General features: G+C 33.9%; 1 protein-coding gene across 1 annotated transcript; it reads right to left on the bottom strand.

Moving 5' to 3' along the window:
* Positions 1 to 68: 68 nt before the first annotated feature.
* Positions 69 to 21,563, bottom strand: LOC144978636 (E3 ubiquitin-protein ligase SIAH1B-like). Its single transcript, XM_078924945.1, has 7 exons — positions 21,444 to 21,563; positions 19,270 to 19,442; positions 16,357 to 16,515; positions 15,384 to 15,516; positions 4,803 to 4,909; positions 3,797 to 3,989; positions 69 to 2,618 (listed from the first exon to the last, which is right to left on the bottom strand). Exons 2-7 carry the CDS (start codon positions 19,391 to 19,393, stop codon positions 2,435 to 2,437), a joined length of 900 nt encoding a protein of 299 aa, XP_078781071.1. The 5' UTR covers positions 19,394 to 19,442; positions 21,444 to 21,563; the 3' UTR covers positions 69 to 2,434.
* Positions 21,564 to 22,603: the final 1,040 nt, after the last annotated feature.

The raw sequence follows: 22,603 nt of genomic DNA, 5'->3' as shown, positions 1-22,603 counted from the left end.
ATTTTGTGGTTATTAATGGTGTCATTTTATTTTGTGGTTCCATTTACCTTTCTTATTTTTCACTTTCATGAATGTTATCATCAAATTGTATGATTTATTGGCGAAAGCCTAAGGTTAAATAAACTTTGAAACTTTGTTATGTTTAACACAGTTTACCCCGTATGGATTTCAACATTTCGTTTTGTTTTATATAATGAGTATAACAGTATATCAGTCATAATAATACATTAGCATTAGAACACAACTAGCCCACTATTTACATTACAATACACAGAACACTGACCATGCTTACCTTTGTACAAAAATAAAACATAACTACTTCATTCAAGAACTAAAGAGGTGACACTGACCATCTCAGTCTCAACAAGCCCCTAGTCAAGCCTTGACCGCATTTATATCTAACATAGTTTTTGAGATGGCCTGAAAATAAGCTTGATCTTGACAAGTGTAGTGAACTATTGCATCAAACTGGTTTATACAATAGGGTAATCTAGATGCTAAAAATTGTATTCGTCATCTGCACAAATGTGAAACTTGGGTTTTAAATTATATGCTGTATTGAAAAGTATGAAAAACAGACTCGTAAAAAAAGATTTTACATTTCTATTAATTCCTTATCTGTTTAAAAAAAAAATAAGATTTGCGCAATATTCACTAAACATGCTCAAAAGTTTTACATGGGATTCCTGGTCAACTGCAACACTTAGGATGTAGGGCGAGACATGACGCTTTTTGGGCGATAATACAATTTTTTTCCAGCATAATACTCTGTTAACAGCCATTTTACACATGAGTACGGTGAGAGAATTTCACTATTAATTCATTTCCTGTTTGATTTTCACTATTAATTCATTATATTTAATTGATTTTTACTATTAATCCACTTCCTGTTGCATAATACTGGATTGCAACATTTAGTCATTAATTCTTTTCTGAAGCTGTAATATTCATTTTTGTTCAACAGTTTTAACTACATACAGTCCATAGCTTCAGGCAGGCAGCAAAATACAGAGGATCTCCGATTCAGCAAGATCAGATCTAATGAGACCTTTCATTTTTATTTAATGTGAAAAATAAATAAAAATCTCCGTTTTCCAATAATTAATTTATGGACATTAATGTGATGATCTTCATCTCAGATAAGACAAAAACACATAAGTTTCATTCTGCCTTGCATCGACAAAATACCTTTTTGTCCTTTAGGCCAAAATATACTTCGATTATCAATGAATTAAGATAATTTGTCAAATATTCTTAAGCTGGAGACTTCTTTGAAGCCAGGAAAACATGAAGAGGAAAAGAGGACAATTTTCAAACCAGAGGCTCAAGGTCTTGGCTGTCATACACTCGACTCAGACTGAACCATTGCACTACTTTATCTTGTATGGACAACAAAATGTGAAACAGCTTTAGGGCAAGGGGAGGTAACTCGGTTCAAATTAAAAACGTTGTACACTCATTGATTACTTAAGATTTTCCTGTCACTTTTGATTGTATAGAACTAGGTCAAGACTGAAATCGTTGACCATTTCCCTTTCAATTCTTTACAATTCTCAGTTTTCAAAGTTGGTTTAGAAAAAGGTAGAAAACATTGAGTTATGTACACAACAAACTTCTTATTCTCTAAAATAATTTAAAAAGCTCAGAAAATGATTGATTCTTTCAACCAAACATTTGGAAATCAATCATAATCATAATGCCCATGAAGCCGGAATTTATCCCAGTTCCTGTAACTTTAAATAGCTTGTGACAATGCTTGCTATCCTTTAGGAAGGGCAATAGCACCAGATCTAACCAAAAAAAAAAAAAAAAAAAATACATTAAAAAAAAAAGAAAGAAAAATTAAAACATAATTCTCAATTTTACCCAAGATCAAAACCAGCCCTCATACTATTCCTTGTGAAGGGTGTGATCTATCATCTGAGCTTTTAGGAAGCCCAAACAAACATTTAAATGAAAGGAAACTTATCAAGGGGGACATTACAATATCAGTCAAATCATTCATCAACCAAAAATCAAATCCAATTCAAGGTTTCTTTGCCTTCCACATCAACAAATCCTGTATCTGAATTTCCTCTGCCTTAAAGTTGACAACTGAAAATCAAATCTGACGTCATCATATATTTTCTGTCTTCCATGCGATCAACAACCAAAAAAAAAATCAAAATAATATCACACATTTCTCCTCTCTCGACATCAATCAACAACAGAAAATTCAATCCGATATCACACATTTCTCAGCCTCTCCCACCAATCAATGATCAAAAGGAAACATTGGGCATGACAAACAATTTTAAAATGCAAATCTTATTGTCAAGCATCAATCAATCACTCAACAATCAACTCAATGTCAGGATTCTTGTTTTGTCGCTTCACACCATTCCACATCCACAACACCTACAACCACATGACCCGCATCAAATTTTTGCCATGTCTATCTCTCACAAATGGTGATGGTAACATTTATTCCCAGGTTCCCGTGGTCTGCAAACAATTGTGCAATGTTGGTATCAAAGACTAAACAGTCACTGCTTGCTATGGCTGACTGGATGCCATCGTGGATGCTGCGCGGCGCTGCCTCCCATGTCAGTCTGCGCCGATGCCCATTCAACTCTAGCCTGAAAAGGAAAGAAAAGTTAAGTAATGTAATGTTGTAAAGCAATTTTATAGAAAACATTTAGAATTAAAGATTTTTTTTTTTTGTTTGTTTGTTGCTTTAGGTCTCTTCCAACACAATTGAGGTTATACGAGAGACCGCTGAAACAAAAAAACAAGCAATCTAACAAAAATAGTACAAATGTAAATCAAAATCATAACCTAAAGATATCATAAGCTAAATTATAAATAACCAAGAACAAACAGGCAGAAGATTTTCAGAAAAAAAAAATATCCCCTGTCAAAAATACAATCACAAACCAAAGAAGCAGGATAGGCTAGTAAAGAGAAGAAGAAACGACATCACTATCGGATCGTACACCCATGCGAACATCATAGGTATATGATTCAAGGGTGATGCTCCCATCCAACCACCCGCGAATTAAAGATTCCAAATGAACTTTCAAGAGTCTGAAATACAGAGCTGACATCCCATCTTGGCAGTAGATCGGGATTAGCCTAAAATTCATGATTTCACCTAATAGTCATGATTTTCACCTAAAAATCAGGATTTTCTTTTCTTTGGAGGACAAAAATAAAAATTGTATAAATTGCAGATGGCCTTTATAAATGTGATAATAATAATAATAACAACAACAACAACAACAACAACAACAACAACAACAACAACAACAACAACAACAACAATAATAATAATAATAATAATAATAATAATAATAATAATAATAATAATAATAATAATAATAATAATAATAATAATAATAATAATTAAAATGATAAAAATAATAATCATAATTTCAGGAGTGAGAATGACTGGTCACAAAAAAAGGAGGAAATTTTTCAGCGCGGAGATCATGACCCATCCATGCGACAATAACCTAACAATTTGAATTTCATTAAAATTTACTGAGAGGCAATCCAAAATGAGTCTCGCAGCAAATTTTGACACAAATGTGAAGAACTTCAAAAGTCGAAAGAGTATAAACAACATATAAAATTTTCTCTACTTAGAGAATCGTACCATGCGATGGCAAAATGTCAACAATCAACACCCATTTTTCACTTTAAAAAAAATACTTATATAATCTGTTGGTATGATGTGGTGGTGGTTATAGTAATACTAGTGATAGAGATGATGGTGTGGTGGCAGTTGTAGTGCGAAACAGAAAATTGTGTCTACCTGTATATGAAATTTTCTGCTTGTTTACGATTTCCGATGAGTTGTACAATAGCATAAAACATCTGCAAGCCGTCTATCTTCTCCTGTTTCTCCAGGACCAGCATAAAGTTGTGACCAAAGCAGGATTGCATCATCACCCAGTCGACAGCACCGGGGAGATTAATGTCTGTAGCCAGGAATACGATGTCTTCACCTGAAAATTTAAAAAAAAAAAAAAAATTTCATTGAATTACAACAAACATTCAACTATGTTATATTTGAAAAAAAAATTATTAATTTTTGGAAGAAAAGGAAAATAAGATTTCCATAGGCATTTTAAAAGTTGATACAATATTTTAGTGATGAAATATTCAGGCATTGTTTAGAGTCATAGAAAAATGTGACATTGGCCAATATGGATGGGAAAATAGAAAAAAATTCCAATTGATAAAAACCAAATAAAACAATGCTCTTCATCACGACAGCAATATATTCCAATTTACAATTTGAAGCAAGTCCTCTCTTGACGAAAAATTAAGATAAGATACCATCATAACTGCCAGGTTACCAATCCCAAAGAACAAATAATCTCAAAGAAATTGAAACAAAAAAACAAATAAAACAAAAAAAACAAACATTGTTTCCTTCAAACCATCTCCCTTGGATGATGTACTTCAGGTTATTTTCTGAATCAAACATCAAAATCATGAAATCAGTTTGGTAAAATGGTTGTATCATACCATTCCAACTATAAATGGCATATCATGAGCGTAATCAATGTAAAAATCAGTAATGGCAGTGCAGTGATGACAACTTGTGCAATATAATAAAATGGATTCAAACATTTTGGTTTAGTATTAAAAATAAACCAAAAAAAAAGTGTTCCAGGCTCTTAGAATTGATAATAATTGAAAAAATGGATTAAAAGCAACGCAATTCAAAGCAACAAAAAAAAAAAAAAACGAACAATTGACAGCTTTGAAATGAATTTTAACTCCCCTGAAAAGGGATAATGCCCACTACTTACCCTGCAATGTTGTTATACTTTTGTGTGACTGCATGAGATGGGGCATGACTTGTTCAAGTGACCCCTGCCATTTGCACGAAGCTCCGGGACAAGGGCATGTGTAAGGCCTACATGATAAAAAAAAAATATATTGAAAAGAAATAGAAATGAAAGATTAGAATACCGATGAGAATTGCATGGAGAAGTCAACAGTAAAATGAAAATATTTGTTGTCAATGAGGGATAATGATTGCATTAAAAATATATCCTGGTATTCTACCCTTGGATAAGGCACATTACTCGTATCTCATTTAGACTGTAAAAAGAGTAACAAATCTTAGAATCTTTTTTGTTTGTTTTTAAGGGTTTTACGACATGTGTGACACTTTTAGTCATTTCAGCACTAGTAAAAAGGAAAATGATAGAAAAAAGTTGTAGATAAGAAGTTGAAAGCACTGAAGGAAAAGGAAGACAAAGGGGTTTAAATAAGGAACAGAAGATTCCATGATCAATCTACCGATGTACCTATTTTGACATTACCTAAAGTCTAATCCAAGCACAAGTGCAATATACACGATACAGTTTTTAAAATGAATATAATAATAGAACATAACACAGGCCTGTAAATAGTTGGTGAAAAAATTGTCAGAACTTTTTGAACACGCCAAAATATATACAACAGGACAAAATATGGATTAATTAATAAAAACAACACAGATATGACACGTCAATTGACTAGTCAAATCATGTCACTTTCCCTAACTTATTTATAATGAGTGTCACAGTAAAGATTGTTCACAATTATCTTATTAAATTTTATTTTATTAAGAACTGAATTCATCTCACTCCAGTTTATATTTCGGTAGGCTTAGATAAACTTTACCTTCTAATATTAGATCGTCTTTCCTTTTATAGCCTTCCCTCGAATTAATTTCTAATTAGTGAATACTTTTCGTTCTACATTCTGTCACGTAGCCACTTATTATAAAAGCTGATAGGTCTAACATTTGACACTCACTTTCTCTCCACAATCTATGCCGGACGGCCAGTCGTTCTATTCCTTCTATATACTGTAAGATTTTTATCTTTTGGGACTTTGTAGATATTATATCTACACCATTAAGACGCCGGAGCTTTTAACTTTGATTGTATAATCTTCAAGGATCAAACCCAAGCCCGCTGTACTACACTATAACCTCTTACCAATTGCCTGGAAGCGGAATTTTACGAGTCCAATCCTATTATCAGAGGAATAGATCATCCAAGCCCATCAACTGCCTGGAAACGTAAACTTACGAACCTGACATATTATCATAAGTTACGTAAAATATTCATATCTCTATTTGTAACTGCCACGATCACTGTTTATCTCTTTTAATTAAATTTCATCATTATTTTTATTTCATTGTAAACAAATCGTTAATTGTTTTTCATTTATAGTAACTAGTAAATTCTGGGGCCTCATTCTACATATATCTTTATGCATAGTCGAGTAGCTCTTTACTCACTTGAGACCATGACATTTTGGAGGGGACACATATAAAGAATTGAATTTATTTAGTTACTTATATCTATTTCATCTAACTTTAAAGTTTAAATTGTAAAACTCTTAATTGCCCCACTTGATCATATTTTAATTGAACTCCCTATTTACAGGATTAATTTTTTTTCTTTTTCATTTCTTCATTTAAATGGAATAGCAATTTATCCATTCATTCTTTCATTCAAATTGAATAGCATTTTATTGATTCATTCCTTCATTCATTTATTCATTTATAAATTATTCATTCATTCATTGTTCATTCATTTATTATTCATTCATTCATTCATTCATCCATTCATCCATTCATTCGTTTATTCACTCATTTATCCAATCATTCATACATTTATTCCTCCCTTCATTCTTTCATTCATACATTATCCATTCATTCATTCATCTATTCACTCAGTTTTTCATTCATTCATTCATTCCTTGTCCACTTTGTTATTATATCACTCATTTCATTTTGTTGTTTGCCTCATTCATGAATTGTTTTCAATATGTTTACATTCCATAACGATTCATTCACCTGTCATCCAATCACTCAGTGTTGTGAAACCATTTTGGAACTATTGTAAATCTTACGATATTTTATTGTTTTGTATTTCAGACATCACTGTTAAACACTCTTCAATGCCTAATTACAATTGTTGAACAACCATTGAACAAGAGAGAGGTCCCAGCCACGAACTGAGTTGGTAAATATATCCTTCATTATTCTCTTTTACATGAGTTGGGCATCACATAGTAACTATAGACATCGTGATTTGTTTTGCATAGTGATTTGTTTTAAATGCATTTTTGGCATACTACTGTTACCAAAAACCACTTATATATTATGTTCTGAAAAGTGAGTCTTTAAAAACTAAATAATAATAAAAGGAGTCTACTAGCCGTCGTGTTATATTTAGTGATAGATAACTTGGGATTATTTTGGCATCCTATTATTGTTATCACACTCTAGTACATTAGTGTCATTGCGAATAATTGTACACAAACTAACGACGAGTCACACACATTGGTGATACATTTTTCGTAGTAACATAGTTTAGAGTACACGCGATTGACACATTGTTATTGACACAAGTCATAATAACTCCGCATTGTATTGACACATTGCTTTATAAGATATAACGATAAAAGGCATCAAATTCAACATACATAATAAGTTGAAATAAGAGAGAGAGAGATTTCTAAAAATAGAACAGTTCATTCCAGTAAGTGTAAATAAATAAAACAGTCAGTAACAGTATCCTGTCAATATAATATATATAAAACATCGTAACTAATTTATTGCAACATGGAAGCATATAAAAGATACTTAAGTCTCGCAAAGGACTTAGAAATACCCCAGGAAAGAATATTTTCATGGTGCGAAGAGAAAGTAAAAGAAGAAAAAGAACATGAAGAAAGAATTCGTAGAGAAGAAAATGAAGAAAGAATTCGTAAAGAAGAAAAAGAACACGAAGAAAGAATTCGTAGAGAAGAAAACGAAGAAAGAATTCGTAGAGAAGAAAATGAAGACAGAATTCGTAGAGAAGAAAAAGAACACGAAGAAAGAATACGTAGAGAAGAACGAGAAGAAAGAGTCCAAGAAAGGGAACTAAAAAGACAAATAGCATTAGCAGAAGAAGAAACCAAAAGGACCCAAATGATGCTGGAAATTGAAAAAACAAAAACCGGTCATGAAAGAAAACAATAATAGTGATGAATTTTTCGTGAAACTTCCACGCATGCCAACATACGATGAACGCTCAGACTGTTTAGAATCCTTCTTACACCGATTCGAAGTTCAGGCTAAAGGTTATCGTTGGCCAGAAAGCAAATGGGCCTCAGCCTTGATTAACTGCTTATCTGGAGAACCGCTAAAAGTTTTCTATACCTTAACAACTGAAGATGCAGATGACTATGGAAAAATTAAAGACGCTCTACTAAAAAGATTTAGATTAACGGAAGATGGTTACCAGGAAAGGTTTCACACTGCAAAACCGGAAAGTGGAGAAGACTTTAATACATTCGTGAACCGAATTACTCAATTTCTAAATCGGTGGCTTGAGTTGGCAAACGTAAAACAAGACGACTTTGCAGGCCTTTACTATCTCACGCTGAAGAATCGAATCTATCAAGCTTGCAACCCAGATTTAGTCGCATTCTTTAAAGAGAGAAAGCCAGAAAACTTGGACAAATTAAAAATCTACGCAGAAAACTTTAACAGCGCACATCCATTGACACCCCTTAGCAGAACATTGAAGGAACCATACTACGCTGCCGCTGCTCAGAGTCCAGGTACACCTAAAGTTCAGTACTCAAATAGAACGAGCCGATCAATCACTCGGAACACGCAAGTGAAACAGGATGACCATAGTAACAAACCATGGAACAAACAGTTCAATAGAGACCATAGCCGACCCTATCAAAACAAAACAAGAAATAGCACTGACAATAATACTGAGTATAAGAAAACCAACAAACCTATAATTAAATGTCAATATTGTGGAATGAAAGGCCACACAGCAGACAAATGTTACAAAATCGTGGGATATCCAAAAGAAACTGCAAATGCATCACTCCAAACAGGTGTAACCAATCAGACACGAGTAATGTCAGGAGAAAATATAAATGTGTATTGCGTGAAAGGTATGTCACTTTTAACACAAACTCACAAATCAGGATCGCTATTTTTTTGTGAAGGCAAAGCTAATGGAACTGATTGCAAAATATTGAGAGACACAGGATGCAGTACAGTAGGAATAAAAGCATCTTTGATCAATGACGAAGACAAAACTGGAAAAACGGTACAATGCATCACATTCAGTGGCACAGTCGAAACCTTTGAAACAGCTAACGTGTACATAGAAACCCCATACTATACAGGAATAGTGGAATGCTGTATACTTCCCAACCCCGTCGCTGATGTTATTGTTGGCAATATAAAAGGTCTTAAAGACAACCCAACAGATGTAAAAGAATGGTCATTAACCCAAGAAACAGCTTGTCTAGCAGAAACAAGAAAGATGACTAAGACAACAGAGAAGCCAATGACTATTTCTCTTGAACCACAACAATTTGACAGGAACACGTTCATTGAAGAACAGAAAAAGGACCCGACTTTAACTTCATATTTCAATATCGCAAACAAAGGGACGAAATCAAAAGTTGAATACATCATTGAAAAAGATATTCTGTTCAGGTTACATAGGAAAAGAAACAAAATAGCTAAACAACTGGTCACGCCGAGTATTTACAGAAACAAAATCCTTGGAATAGCGCACGATTCAATAACTTCTGGACATCTTGGGAGCTCTTCCACATTGAAGAGAATATCCGAGAATTTCACATGGCCTGGAATTACTAAAGACGTCCGAGAATATGTGAAATCGTGTGACACATGCCAAAGAAGAGTCGCAAAAGGCAGAATACCGAGATTGCCATTAGAGACAACCCCAGTTATTGAAAAAGTTTTTCAAAAGTTGCAATTGACATTATAGGCCCTTTAACAAAATCAGATAGAAACCATACACACATACTAACACTAGTCGATTACGCAACCAGGTGGCCAGAAGCGATAGCATTGAAATCAACTACATCGGATCACATAGCTGAAGCATTGATGACAATTTTTACCAGAATAGGCATACCAAATGAGATACTGTCGGACAATGGACCCCAATTTACATCACATATGATGCATGAAACCATGAAACTCATGGGAATCCAACACTCATTCACAACTCCCTACCACCCCCAAGCAAATGGTCTTTGTGAAAGATTTAATGGCACTCTAAAGAATATGTTAAGAAAAGTGTCAGCAGAAAAACCAGATGATTGGGACAGATACTTACCAGCAATCCTATTTGCATATAGAGAAATACCCCAAGAATCTACAGGCTACTCCCCATTTGAGTTGATGTATGGACGATCACCTCGCGGCCCGATCAATATAGTAGCCGACATTTGTAAAGGGAATGAGGAGGACAATAACGAAATTATGTTTGCTTACGAATATGTAAGAAACCTGAAAGACAGAATAGAGGACACATGTAAGCTAGCACAGGAATCCGTCACTAAAAAAGCAGAGAAATACAAGGAATACTCCGATAGAAAAAGCAAGTCAAGAAAATTTGAGATTGGTGACAAAGTACTAATACTCTTACCCGATGACTCGAGTAAACTTTTAGCTACATGGAAAGGACCATTCAAAATAACAGCAGTAAAATCTAATGTTAATTACGAGATTAAAATTAACAACACAACAAAGACATTCCATGCAAATATGCTAAAAAAATATTTCGATAGAGACAGATTATCACAACCAATATTTAACCATGTCGAAGCTTCAAATGCAGGATTAATCATACCGTTGGTCATGGGACACAGACACCCGAGACAGAAAAACAAACAAAAATCGCACAATTGCAACCACCTAAGACAAAAAAAGAAGTACGCAAAGTACTTGGGCTCCTAAATTTTTACAGGAAATACATTTACAACTTCGCGCACATCGCGACACCGCTAACAAATCTGACAAAGAATGGGTCACCGAACAAAATTGTTTGGACAGAAGCGTGTCAGAATAGCTTTAACCAATTAAAGGCATTACTCTGTTCAGAACCAATTCTTAAATTACCCGACATGTCAAAAGAATTTGTTGTAAGAACTGACGCGTCTGATAAGGGCATCGCAGGTGTACTATTACAGGAACATGAGGGAACTCTAATGCCTTGCTTATATGCAAGCAGAAAATTATTGGACAGAGAATCACGATACTCTGTAATAGAGCGTGAAGGACTGGCCATCGTCTTTGCTTTAAAGACATTCAGCAGATATCTACTGCTAAAAGAGTTTGTGGTCGAAACGGACCATAAACCACTCACGTACATAAGAAATAACAAAATGAATAATAGTAGAGTACTAAGGTGGAGTCTATTTTTGCAAAATTACACTTTCAGTATCTCTCACATACCAGGTTGTGAAAATATTCACGCCGACCTACTTTCTCGATTAGTATAAACACGTGAGAAGGGTATAACTTAACCTCCCATGCATACTGTTAGTTACCTCGCAAACTATGCCAAATCAGAACGCACAATTTCGATAATTTTATTTGTAAACATGATGACCCAACTTAATGTAACATTGAGTATTGTTTGGATATATATACCATACCCATTCATGATTTGGGAAATCTTCTCTTTATCTATTATTGTTATGAATTTTCACTCATTTATGATTAATAATTGAAATGTCAATATTCCATTTACATTTTCATTCATTTCATTCAGAAAATTACCTTCATATCATCGACTTAAATCATGCTTCATTACCATCGCTATTGTTTATCACAATGATTTGTAATCACAATCTTTCATTGTTATTGTCGCCCATTCATATACCTACGTTAATATAAACATTTCCATGTCTAGTTAATAAATAATTTAATTGTAGCACAAATCATAACAATGGATTAATGCTAGAGTATCATGATAGTAAATTTACTTCCGTTTGTAAAATCTATCTTTCCCATAATGGTTAAAGAATATATTTTAAACGTGGGTGGGGGGTGTCACAGTAAAGATTGTTCACAATTATCTTATTAAATTTTATTTTATTAAGAACTGAATTCATCTCACTCCAGTTTATATTTCGGTAGGCTTAGATAAACTTTACCTTCTAATATTAGATCGTCTTTCCTTTTATAGCCTTCCCTCGAATTAATTTCTAATTAGTGAATACTTTTCGTTCTACATTCTGTCACGTAGCCACTTATTATAAAAGCTGATAGGTCTAACATTTGACACTCACTTTCTCTCCACAATCTATGCCGGACGGCCAGTCGTTCTATTCCTTCTATATACTGTAAGATTTTTATCTTTTGGGACTTTGTAGATATTATATCTACACCATTAAGACGCCGGAGCTTTTAACTTTGATTGTATAATCTTCAAGGATCAAACCCAAGCCCGCTGTACTACACTATAACCTCTTACCAATTGCCTGGAAGCGGAATTTTACGAGTCCAATCCTATTATCAGAGGAATAGATCATCCAAGCCCATCAACTGCCTGGAAACGTAAACTTACGAACCTGACATATTATCATAAGTTACGTAAAATATTCATATCTCTATTTGTAACTGCCACGATCACTGTTTATCTCTTTTAATTAAATTTCATCATTATTTTTATTTCATTGTAAACAAATCGTTAATTGTTTTTCATTTATAGTAACTAGTAAATTCTGGGGCCTCATTCTACATATATCTTTATGCATAGTCGAGTAGCTCTTTACTCACTTGAGACCATGACAATGAGGTCCTTATTTTATGGTACCAAAAAAAAAAAAAAATCCCAATTATTTGAGAGAGTACCCACATTTGAATTTGTGGGCCCAGGTCTGAGAGAGAACAATTTTGAAGAATGCTTGACACGGGAAGCTGCGTATCTTCGCTCCTGTTTGTTTGTGTTAAATTTTTACGCTGATTCTTTCGTTTATTTGGATTAATTTTTATAGAAGAAGAAGAAGAGAAGAAGAAGAAGAAGAAGAAGAAGAAGAGCTGGTGCGGTTGTGTGAGAGCTTTCGAAGAAGAATATATATTTCGAAGAAAATAAATAATTATTTCGCATTATTTTTTTACCGTCTCACATCCAGACGGAAAGAATAAATCCAAGGGGAAAAGATAAGAGACACGGAGAAATGCAAAGGTGTCGGTAGCAAAATAGAGAGAAACTTTCCGGTCCGGTCCGACACGACTAGGTGCGTGTTCGACGACTCGCGCGAACTTCGCGACCCTCTCTTGCTGGCTGTGGCACAGTAGCCAGGCAGTGCATACATCCACGTCTAGCGGAGCGTGTAGGTGGAATGATAATATTATAGCTAACTGACAGACGGCCTAGTTTTGTTTTGTCTTTGATGCGACAAATAAAAACTTTGTTTTTTTTTTTTTGTTTTTTTTTTTTTTTTTTAAGTCTGCATCTGAAACGGAATAAAATCTCTTTTATTTTATTTTTTATTGGTTCTGTTCTTTGATGTTACGAATTTAATTTTAACTATTAATTTTTTTTTTTTTTAAATATTAGCACTTATAGACCAAAATCGTACTGTCGGAAATCCGACAATAGTCGGAAGATTTACAGGCCTGATAACAGTAACAGAGAGAAATTTACAAGGAAAAAAATATCTCTCAAAAGAGGTACTATATATTTGACTGTCTCCCTCCAAGCTAAGGACCCCCGGCCAGGACCACGAAATAGTAATCTCAATCCAGAACAAAGACAGAGAGTGAAAGGGAAAACAGATAGGGGGGATAAAATACACAGGAAGTGACCTCCTTCCCACCATTGGTCAGAGGATCCCACCCAAAAATCATGGAATCATTTTACACAAAATTAAATCTATCCCAATCAAATCTTGAAAAAAATTTAAGACCTCAAATTTTTTTTTCAAGACCTCTATCCGCAAACCGATTGGGTTTTCCTAACAATAAATTATGGGCATGGCACCAAAAGAGATAAAGAATTGTGACATAGGTTTTTGGATTTCTCAGGCAAAACTGATTTATAAGTTAACCAACACCAAACATATCAATTCAAATAATATTTTATACATTCTACAAAATTACCTTTTTAAATCCTTAGCTAGCTTTAGTTGTTTATATCAACAGTAATTATTCACTAGATCTCCTTAAATGATTCCATAAATGTCTTGAGTAAGCCTAATACTAATGTTTAAAACACCTGGTTTTGCCCCTAATGTCGCATAGCTTCCAACCTGGTACATCAGTTAAATGAGGGAAATGTTCATCATCATCATTATCATCACCATTATTATTATTATTATTACTACAGGATCTTTGCAGAAAATAAAGATTTGTAAAGGGAAATAACCAATTTTATCTTTATAAGTATTTCATTGTCTGATTGAATGCCTTCTTATCAAAGATGTTGATTCAATTTTGTTTTTACTTAAAACACATCTCTGTAACAAATAGTGAAGGTATGAATAAGATATGAGAACATTTAAAATACATTCCACGTTTATTCGCATAATTTTATGCAAATCCCCAAAATAGCATGAAATGTATTAGTGAAAAAAGGGTGTCACTTATAGAAGTGACATCCAATAAATAAATGTTAAAAAAACAACCAAAGTTGGCCATCATAAAATGACACATTTGTACCAGCAAATTCCCGACTTCCAGACTCCCTGAAAAATTCCTGACTTTTTCCCCCGACTTGCTTGATCAATGGGCATTATAAGAAACTAGATATAGAGAAAATCAAGTTAAATGAAAAGCAGAATCAATACTGTTTGGAGCTCAATTTTTAAAAACAAAAGCAACCTGTAGGTCAAAGATTCAAATACTGTTGAGGATTTTCCAAAGTCGAGTCCTTGGCAAAGGCCCTTTAGACACATTCTTACCTGATACAATGAGGTACTTGGCTGTTGACAACATTGACACTAAATTATAATAGTTTTCCACCCTGCATTTTCTTCTTACATATTCAGTGTTGCTGTTGGCTTAGGGACCCTTGAAAGCATTTTACTTTGAGCACAGGTATTGCTTGGATATAAAAGCAACGTTTGAAAAATAAATCGAAAACAGTTTCCCACTATTCCACATCTTAAAAGATGTGATAGATTGTTAGCAGTTTAAAAATAAGCTTTTCATTGAAAGCATATTTACCTGTTTAAGTGGAGGTTCTGGTAATTCTACTGGTAGAGACCTTATCTACCGCGCATAAGCATCATTATTGAAAATCCCATCATGATTTTGTTAAGATCCTAAAATGAATTGGAAAATCCCAGCTGGAAACATATTAACCCCAACCTTTCCCAGTGAAAGATAAGGAAAAGATCATAGATTTGCAAGCATTAATTAAGAGATTGCTTTGGCAGAGAGGTGGAATGGAATGGTTTTCACCTTGTAACCAAGAGTATTGAGCTCGAGTTACATCAATTGAGAAATTTACCACAACCAAACATACAGGGCACTCTTTTTATGACAATCCTACCAGGGATCAAATAGTAAACAAAAAAAAAACAAAAACACAACAATAACCCACCTGTGTTCACAAGTGTCCTCATGTTCACTCTTCTGTGTGTGAAGTAATGTGGAAGGACAGCCGTTATTTGAATATCGACATGGGAAAAGGACGGAAGCGGCAACCTTCTCCATTGCAAGGTTCCTTATGTTGCCTAAGGAAATGACAAGGAAAGCAAATTACTAGTAAAAATGGTTGTATTTTTGACAACTGCATAAATAGTAACTGACAAACTTTAGACCAACACCATCGTATAATTATTTATTTCATTTCCCTTAAATCATTTACTGCCAATAAATATATAATGTATTCAACATTTATTGAACTAGAATAGATAGTGCTATAGCATAATTTTATCATAGAAAATCTGTTTGCAATACTTGTAACACAGAAAAAGCACAATCCCAATAAAAAGCTTCTTTAGTAATTCACTTTATAATCTAAATGAACTGATGTAAGAACTGGGGCTACACAGTAAATACCTTACATGTGACAAGCAGCTTACGGATGATAACAACGTGGAATTAAATGTCCGCCACTGAATTTTATCTTAATTGTGACTATAAGAAGTGCGAAATAATTGTATAAATTACTAGGTATGCTGTAAACATAAATTTGAAAGTATTGAGCTTTTTTTCTTTTTTAAAAATTTATATAGAGCAATATCCACTAAACGTGTTCAAAGCACTTTACAAGGGGTCCCTAGCCAACAGCAACATTTAACATGTAGGACAGGACATGACACCTTTTAGGCGTATTACAATTTTTTTTCGGACAGAGACAATGCTGTTTATGGCCAGGTACTCATTTTACACCTGAGTACGGTGAGAGAATGTGAGTAAAGACCGAGGCTCAAACCCAGGACCTTCCGATCCAAAAGCGAGTGTCATACCACTAGACCAACAAGCCGCAGACTTACACATACATCTCTACCACATCAACAAACCTGTTGCCATGCACCACCCATACTGACTTCTTAAATCTTCTAACTTACCCAGGGGCCCCCTACAGGTGGGACACATGGTGAGTTTCTGACGACACGACTGGCAGACAATGTGGCCACTCTGACATTGCATGATGGGAGGTAGAGCATAATCAAAACAAACGGGACATTCAAAATAACTAGCCAAGTCTGAGTTTCCGCTGTCAGGCCCTAAAATGAGAGAATCAAAGATAACAATAATTAAATATCAAATTAAATTACAATTTTTTGTTGATAACAAATGAGTAGAAATGCAGTGCTGCCAACCCAAATCCATGAAAATGTGTAAAAATGAGTGCTAAAATGAGAAAGATTTTGAAAAAAACTGCAGACAATCCTGCAAAACTATTATTAGCGCATAATCTGATAATGGGCAATTAGACTATTCTAGCGATATTACAATCAATATTTAACATAATGAATAAACTTACTCTTTATTTATAGAGACTATGTAAATAGTATCGACTTCCAGAACTCATGTATAAATAATAAATATTTAAGTGTTTAAGTACACTAAAAGAGTGTCTGAATGTTAAAAATGCTTAAATAATAGAAATTTAATGATGCTTACAATCCTCAGTAAAATACACACAATGAACGAAAATGCATAAGAATATGCTATGCGTTATTTTACATAAAGTTGGCACCACTGTAAGTATAAGCCATTTTTAGAGATGATCAAAATATCCTAAATAATACAATGCAGAGGGACTTCACTCATCAGGAAACAACCGTCATCACGAATCAGAAAAGCGTTAAATAAAAAGTGTTTTGTGTAGTGTCGTAAATCCACAGGGACTGAATTGAGAAGATTTGGCATTTTTTTGTCGAAAAGTTTTGACCGAATACCAAAAAAATGTTAGTTAGGCACCTGGTACCACTGGCGATTTAAAAGCATTTAGTCATAAATCTATTTGGGGTGTTTTCTTTTTCAAGTTTAAATGTTTGTCTTTGTGTGAGAGTGAGCATGTATACCATGGAAACGGCATGCACCTATGCTTGAATGCATCAATGAATATTATTATTTGTATATTACGTTGTCTATTAGCCATGATTGAACCCTATGAATTCATTTTTCAATTTATTTATTTTTATTTTTATTTTATCGCTCACTGTTCGTTTGTACAAGTGTTTTTGTAGATCAGTGTGTGTGTGTGTGTGTATTTGTGTGGGTGGGTGGATATGTGTGTAGGTGAACGGGTGTGAATAGGTTATGTGTGTGTTTGTTAGTCATTACAATCGCGCATGTCTTGAGTTTGGCACATATTATATAAGAAATATATATTATATTAATACTAATGAAATATGTAAATACAATTCCTATTTTTCTCTACTAGTAATGTATAAGTATCATGTGATGATAGATATATGATTGATGATTAATGAAGATCATAGTCACAACCGTTGTCATTGCCATCATTATTAATGTCTTTGGTTAGTATTAGTAGTAGTAGTAGTAGTAGTAGTAGTAGTAGTAGTAGTAGTAGTAGTAGTAGTAGTAGTAGTAGTAGCACTTTTACTTTTGCTGTAAGAATATTTCATGATTAAATGAATTATATGTAAACAAATCTCATTGTACAGTGTACAAAAATCATTATCATCACCATCATATTTTATGGTGTTTCATGAAATGTGAATTGTTTGAGTTGTATCTGTTGCCCACTAGGTCAAGTGTTTTTATTTCGTTTTTTTTTCCACCATTATTAATTTATAATTCAATCTATTAAACAATTAATCAATTAATTAAATTTTAAAATAATGTTATCATCATCATCATCATTATTATTATTATTGTTTGCTTTACTTTATTATTGATTTTACTTACTTTGATTTGTTGATAGGGAATATTTATATTCATGTACGAGTTATATTGGCAATTGCCTAAAAAAAAACTTTTTGTAAGAGAGTAAGCTTATGCAAGAAATTTACTCAGGAGTTTTGATAAAAACATGATCATAAAACACGGTAGATATTAGAAAGAACCATGGGGGTAGCTGCAGGAGATTGCATTTATGCTCAGTTGTGTCCACAAAACACGGTCGTCGCAACTCAGGGGATACGTATAAAACTTAGGGGATACGTAAAAAAACTCAGCGGATATCAGTAACAGATTGATGCTATTTTTGGTTGTTACACATAAAATGCGTCATTTATCAAAGTACTTTTATGTCATAAGAGGCGGCGTTTGATAGTAATGTTCGAGAAAATTCTTGTTATTTTTAACATACAAGTTGAGCATGATTCGCTATTACTTGAAAGAGGCAGGTTTTGAATATTAATTTGGGATGTCAAAAATCAGTAGGAGTGGCCAAAAAGAATTGTGGGATAGTTTACGATAGGGTTCAAAACAGGGTGTTTCTATTCTATATGTCATTCTTTTATTCTGTATTCGACTCGACTATGAGCTGCACATGTTAATTTTTGTGCTCACCATCATTGATTGAATTTTACGGACTTAGAAATATTCCACGCATATTGAAAATGGTTACATAGGCAAAATGACTTTACATTTGGATTGATTTTGCGGATTTGGGATTTATGAACTATGACCATGCTATTTGATTTGGATTTGGAATTTATCACAAATAAAGCAGTAAGAAATGAAACTTGGAATCTGGAATTTTATTTGAATGTCTTGATGTTGTACATTCAAATATCATAATCGGCCCTTGAACTATTTAGTCATTATTAACATCTACAACACAACGCAAAGAAATATCATTACCATCTATCATAAAAACACAATACGATCACAAGCCATTACATATGTGTGCAACTACGCCACACCTTTGAATTGAATTGAATCGTAATCTGGGTCATTTTTGCACAATGTCACCAAAAGCATAATAAATAGGGAAGTACAATATAAGAAGAATTAAAAAAACACATCCAAGGTAAGAGATCCACTTGAGCTATACTACTTACAAGGAGCTGACTGAATATCTGAGGTTTGCATGGGAATGGGTGGATTGGGCATGGCAGCAGCAACAGATATTGCCCTCCCTTTGGGCCCAGTGGCAGCCTGACGACTCATGTTACTGCTGCTCATTCACACGCACACACAACACACCACTTCTTTCTGTTTTCACACCGTCTTCCTGAAAAAAATGAATGCTAGAACATATTCTTTGGTGACAAGTTTGGATTTTAATTGTTCATATAAATCAAATTATGAAAAACAAAATCACATCTTCAGCCTACCCTGGTCAATGGTATTACACTCATTCTCAATCAGGTGTTCGAACATCATGAGAACCTGGATATTAATAAAGGGGAGCTGAAATCAATACAAAAGCCAGGAAAACCAAAAGGCCCTCCAAAGAATATTTGAGACCAATTACTCTGCTTAATACAATTAGAAATCACACTGAATAGAATTAGACCCTATTGTTGAAAATTATTTTGTCACATAGTCAAAGTGGATTCAGGACGGAGAGAAGTACTGCAGATGTAGTTTGGACCCACAAATGGCTTGCTGCCAAAATCCTGTAGAAAAAATAGAAATAGTTATAACTGGAAAAGATATGTCTGCCACCTTTGATACTATCAATCGCCAATCTTTGTTAAAGATTATTTAAAGAAATAGTTATGGAAGATGAAGTTAGATTAATCCGATTCCTTATAAAAAAGTGAAACCTAGATAATGACGAAAATAATTGGTGCCTCAGAGGATAAATCATTCCTTGGCAACATCGGTCTTGAGCCCTGTTTATTTATCATTTACCTAGAAAATCCGTTACAAGATGTACATAAATCTGTACCTTCGGACTAATTATGTTTTGAAAATGAACTCCCCATTGAAATTGCATATATGAAGACAACATTGACTTTATTGGCCTCAACCAAGTCAGTGTAAAAGACATCCAAAAAGTTTTACAAAAACACCAACTGTATGTTAATAGTATTAAGAGTTAATACTGACAAAACAGATGTAGTCTAACATTGCTATCAGGGAAGAAAGATGGATGGAGACCCACGAAAAAAGTAGGATCATTAATAGGAGACAAGGAAGACGTAGAAAGAAGAAAAAGTTTATCGACGGTTGCACTAAATAAATTAGTACATATATGGATTAGAAAAGATAAAATAAAACTAAACACTAAAATCAAATTATACGCAACCCTTGTAAAATCAATGCTTATATACAACTGCGGAACATGGGCACTGACTGGAACCAAAGAGCAAGAATTAGACAGATTCCATAAAAAAGAACTGAAAAGAGTCCTGAATATATACGATACTCCACAAAATAAGCAATAAAACACTGTATGAAAAATGCAATGAAAGACCCTTATCCATTCAAATCCTGGAGGAAATATGGCGGCTTTTTAGGCATGTACTCAGAAGAGAAGAAAATATACAAACTAATAAAGCCATGAATACTTTTTTTTTCACCCCATCATCTGGACAGCAGTGGAAGACCACCCACGTCAATTCGCACTGTCCTGAATAGACCTAAAACGCCTTCAAAATAATTTTAAAAAAATTTAAACCAAAGGAAGATCCTAAGAAATTTGCATCCACGTCTCAAAAGTACCGTGAACTGTGGAAGGAAATGCACAGATGATTAGAGAGGCAGCCGAGGCGTCCCGATCGGATGATTAGGAAGCGAAAGGCCTTAAGTAGGTGAATCAGATTTAGATTATATTCTTTCTATATCATCCATCAACGACTTGGAAATATTTTTAATTTTAAGCGAAGCCATCAACGTTTTCTAAGTGAAAACCAAAAAGTAAACAAACAACGAAAATGAATGCCACCACCAACAAAATAGACTGAGGAAGCCAAGCAAGTAGCGGACCGGACAGGTTCACTTTTTGGTTTCATGACCTCAAGATATATTTTTTAGGAATTCTTAAATAGAAAAGACAAATTAATCTTGCCATCTCCAAAAACATACCTGATTTTTAAAACGATTGAGACCGCGGTGATGGTTGTCGGGGTTTCACCACCATCACCTAAGCCTCATCAGTTTATTGGTTCTCAGTCTCGGACTCGGATTACTGATCAGTTCAGCTTAGTCCTCTACAATCCAAACGATAATTCTATTTAGAGAAAGAAAAATGCATGGCATTCCATACGCCTGTTTCATTACTTACTGTTAGTTACAGCGCGAAAACATATTGCAATCCAATATCTAAAAATTCAGTAAACATCCATCGGTTGACCTCACAACATCAACATTATCGTCAGGTCCTCCATGTATCCTTCTGATCTGCGTATTACGTCACTGAAACCAGAGTAAAAGTCAATGGGCGACATCTAGTGGAAATTAGCATCATGCTCGTTGAGAGGATGAATGGCGAATGGTTCATCCAAGTGAAATTATACCGAATGGTCGTGGCTCAAATTGACGTGTCCGTAATATTTGCATTTGATAACATAAATTGTTATGGGCTCATTGTTGTAATGGAAATATCCTACTCTCAAACTCAAACCACCGCAAATTACTGTCCATTAAAACGATGTTAAATTAAGCGCATAATTGCGTTTGGTTATCAGTATCAGGACTGTGCACTCAAACTATAAAAATATTTCTTCTTCATCTTCTGGTTTTTATTTAATTTGCTTTGCGTTTAGGTAAAATACTCATATATCCACCAGCCGGATATGAGTACCAACACACAAAACTATGTGTAACCTTGGGTACACGTTTATAGAATTTAGTGAGTAATAATCATTAAAATGGCTGTCTAAAAACAATGAAGAGCCGAGTGACGTCAATTTCGTTCCATCTCTATAAACACCTCTACAAGTAAAACTTGATGGAAATATTATGTATCCTAACGACGTGCATATGTTAGTAAATAAGGACACCTCGTTCCTTAACTAAATAAGTGACCAAACTGTGGTCTTCAGTGAGAAGATATTATTATTATTATTATTATTATTATTATTATTATATTATTATTATTATTATTATTAATTATATTATATATTATTATTATTATTATTATTATTATTATTATTATTATTATTATAAAAAATGTTTTATTATTATAGTATGTACCTATGCATGTATGTATGTATGTATGTATTTATGTATGTATCAAGGATTCAGTATAGTTGTCCTTGGTATGTATGTATGTATGTATGTATGTATGTATGTATGTATGGATGTATGTATGTATGTATGTTGTGTTGTGTTGTGTTGTATGTGTGCGTGAGTTGTGTTGTGTGTGTGGATAAATGGACGGTTGAGCGTATATTATATGGAGTAGATTATACAAACGTATTGTAGCGAGCTTAAAGTCCTTCT

The sequence above is a fragment of the Berghia stephanieae genome, chromosome 8 (genome assembly GCF_034508935.2).
Source record: "Berghia stephanieae isolate SIO BIC M18660-M18661 chromosome 8, UCSD_Bste_1.3, whole genome shotgun sequence".
In the NCBI taxonomy this organism is placed as follows: Eukaryota; Metazoa; Mollusca; class Gastropoda; order Nudibranchia; family Aeolidiidae; genus Berghia; species Berghia stephanieae.
The sequence above is the reverse complement of the archived record's forward strand: the minus strand, read 5'-3'. Positions and strand labels throughout refer to the sequence as shown.

What these genes read in the sequence shown, in the direction of transcription:
- LOC144978636 (XM_078924945.1), bottom strand. Translation starts at nt 19,393, where the DNA reads ATGAGCAGCAGTAACATGAGTCGTCAGGCTGCCACTGGGCCCAAAGGG. An exon ending in AAGTATAACAACATTGCAGG is followed by an intron (nt 3,990 to 4,802) that starts GTAAGTAGTGGG and finishes TTAAATTTTCAG; the next exon opens with GTGAAGACATCGTATTCCTG. An exon ending in GCAGAAAATTTCATATACAG is followed by an intron (nt 2,619 to 3,796) that starts GTAGACACAATT and finishes TTTCCTTTTCAG; the next exon opens with GCTAGAGTTGAATGGGCATC.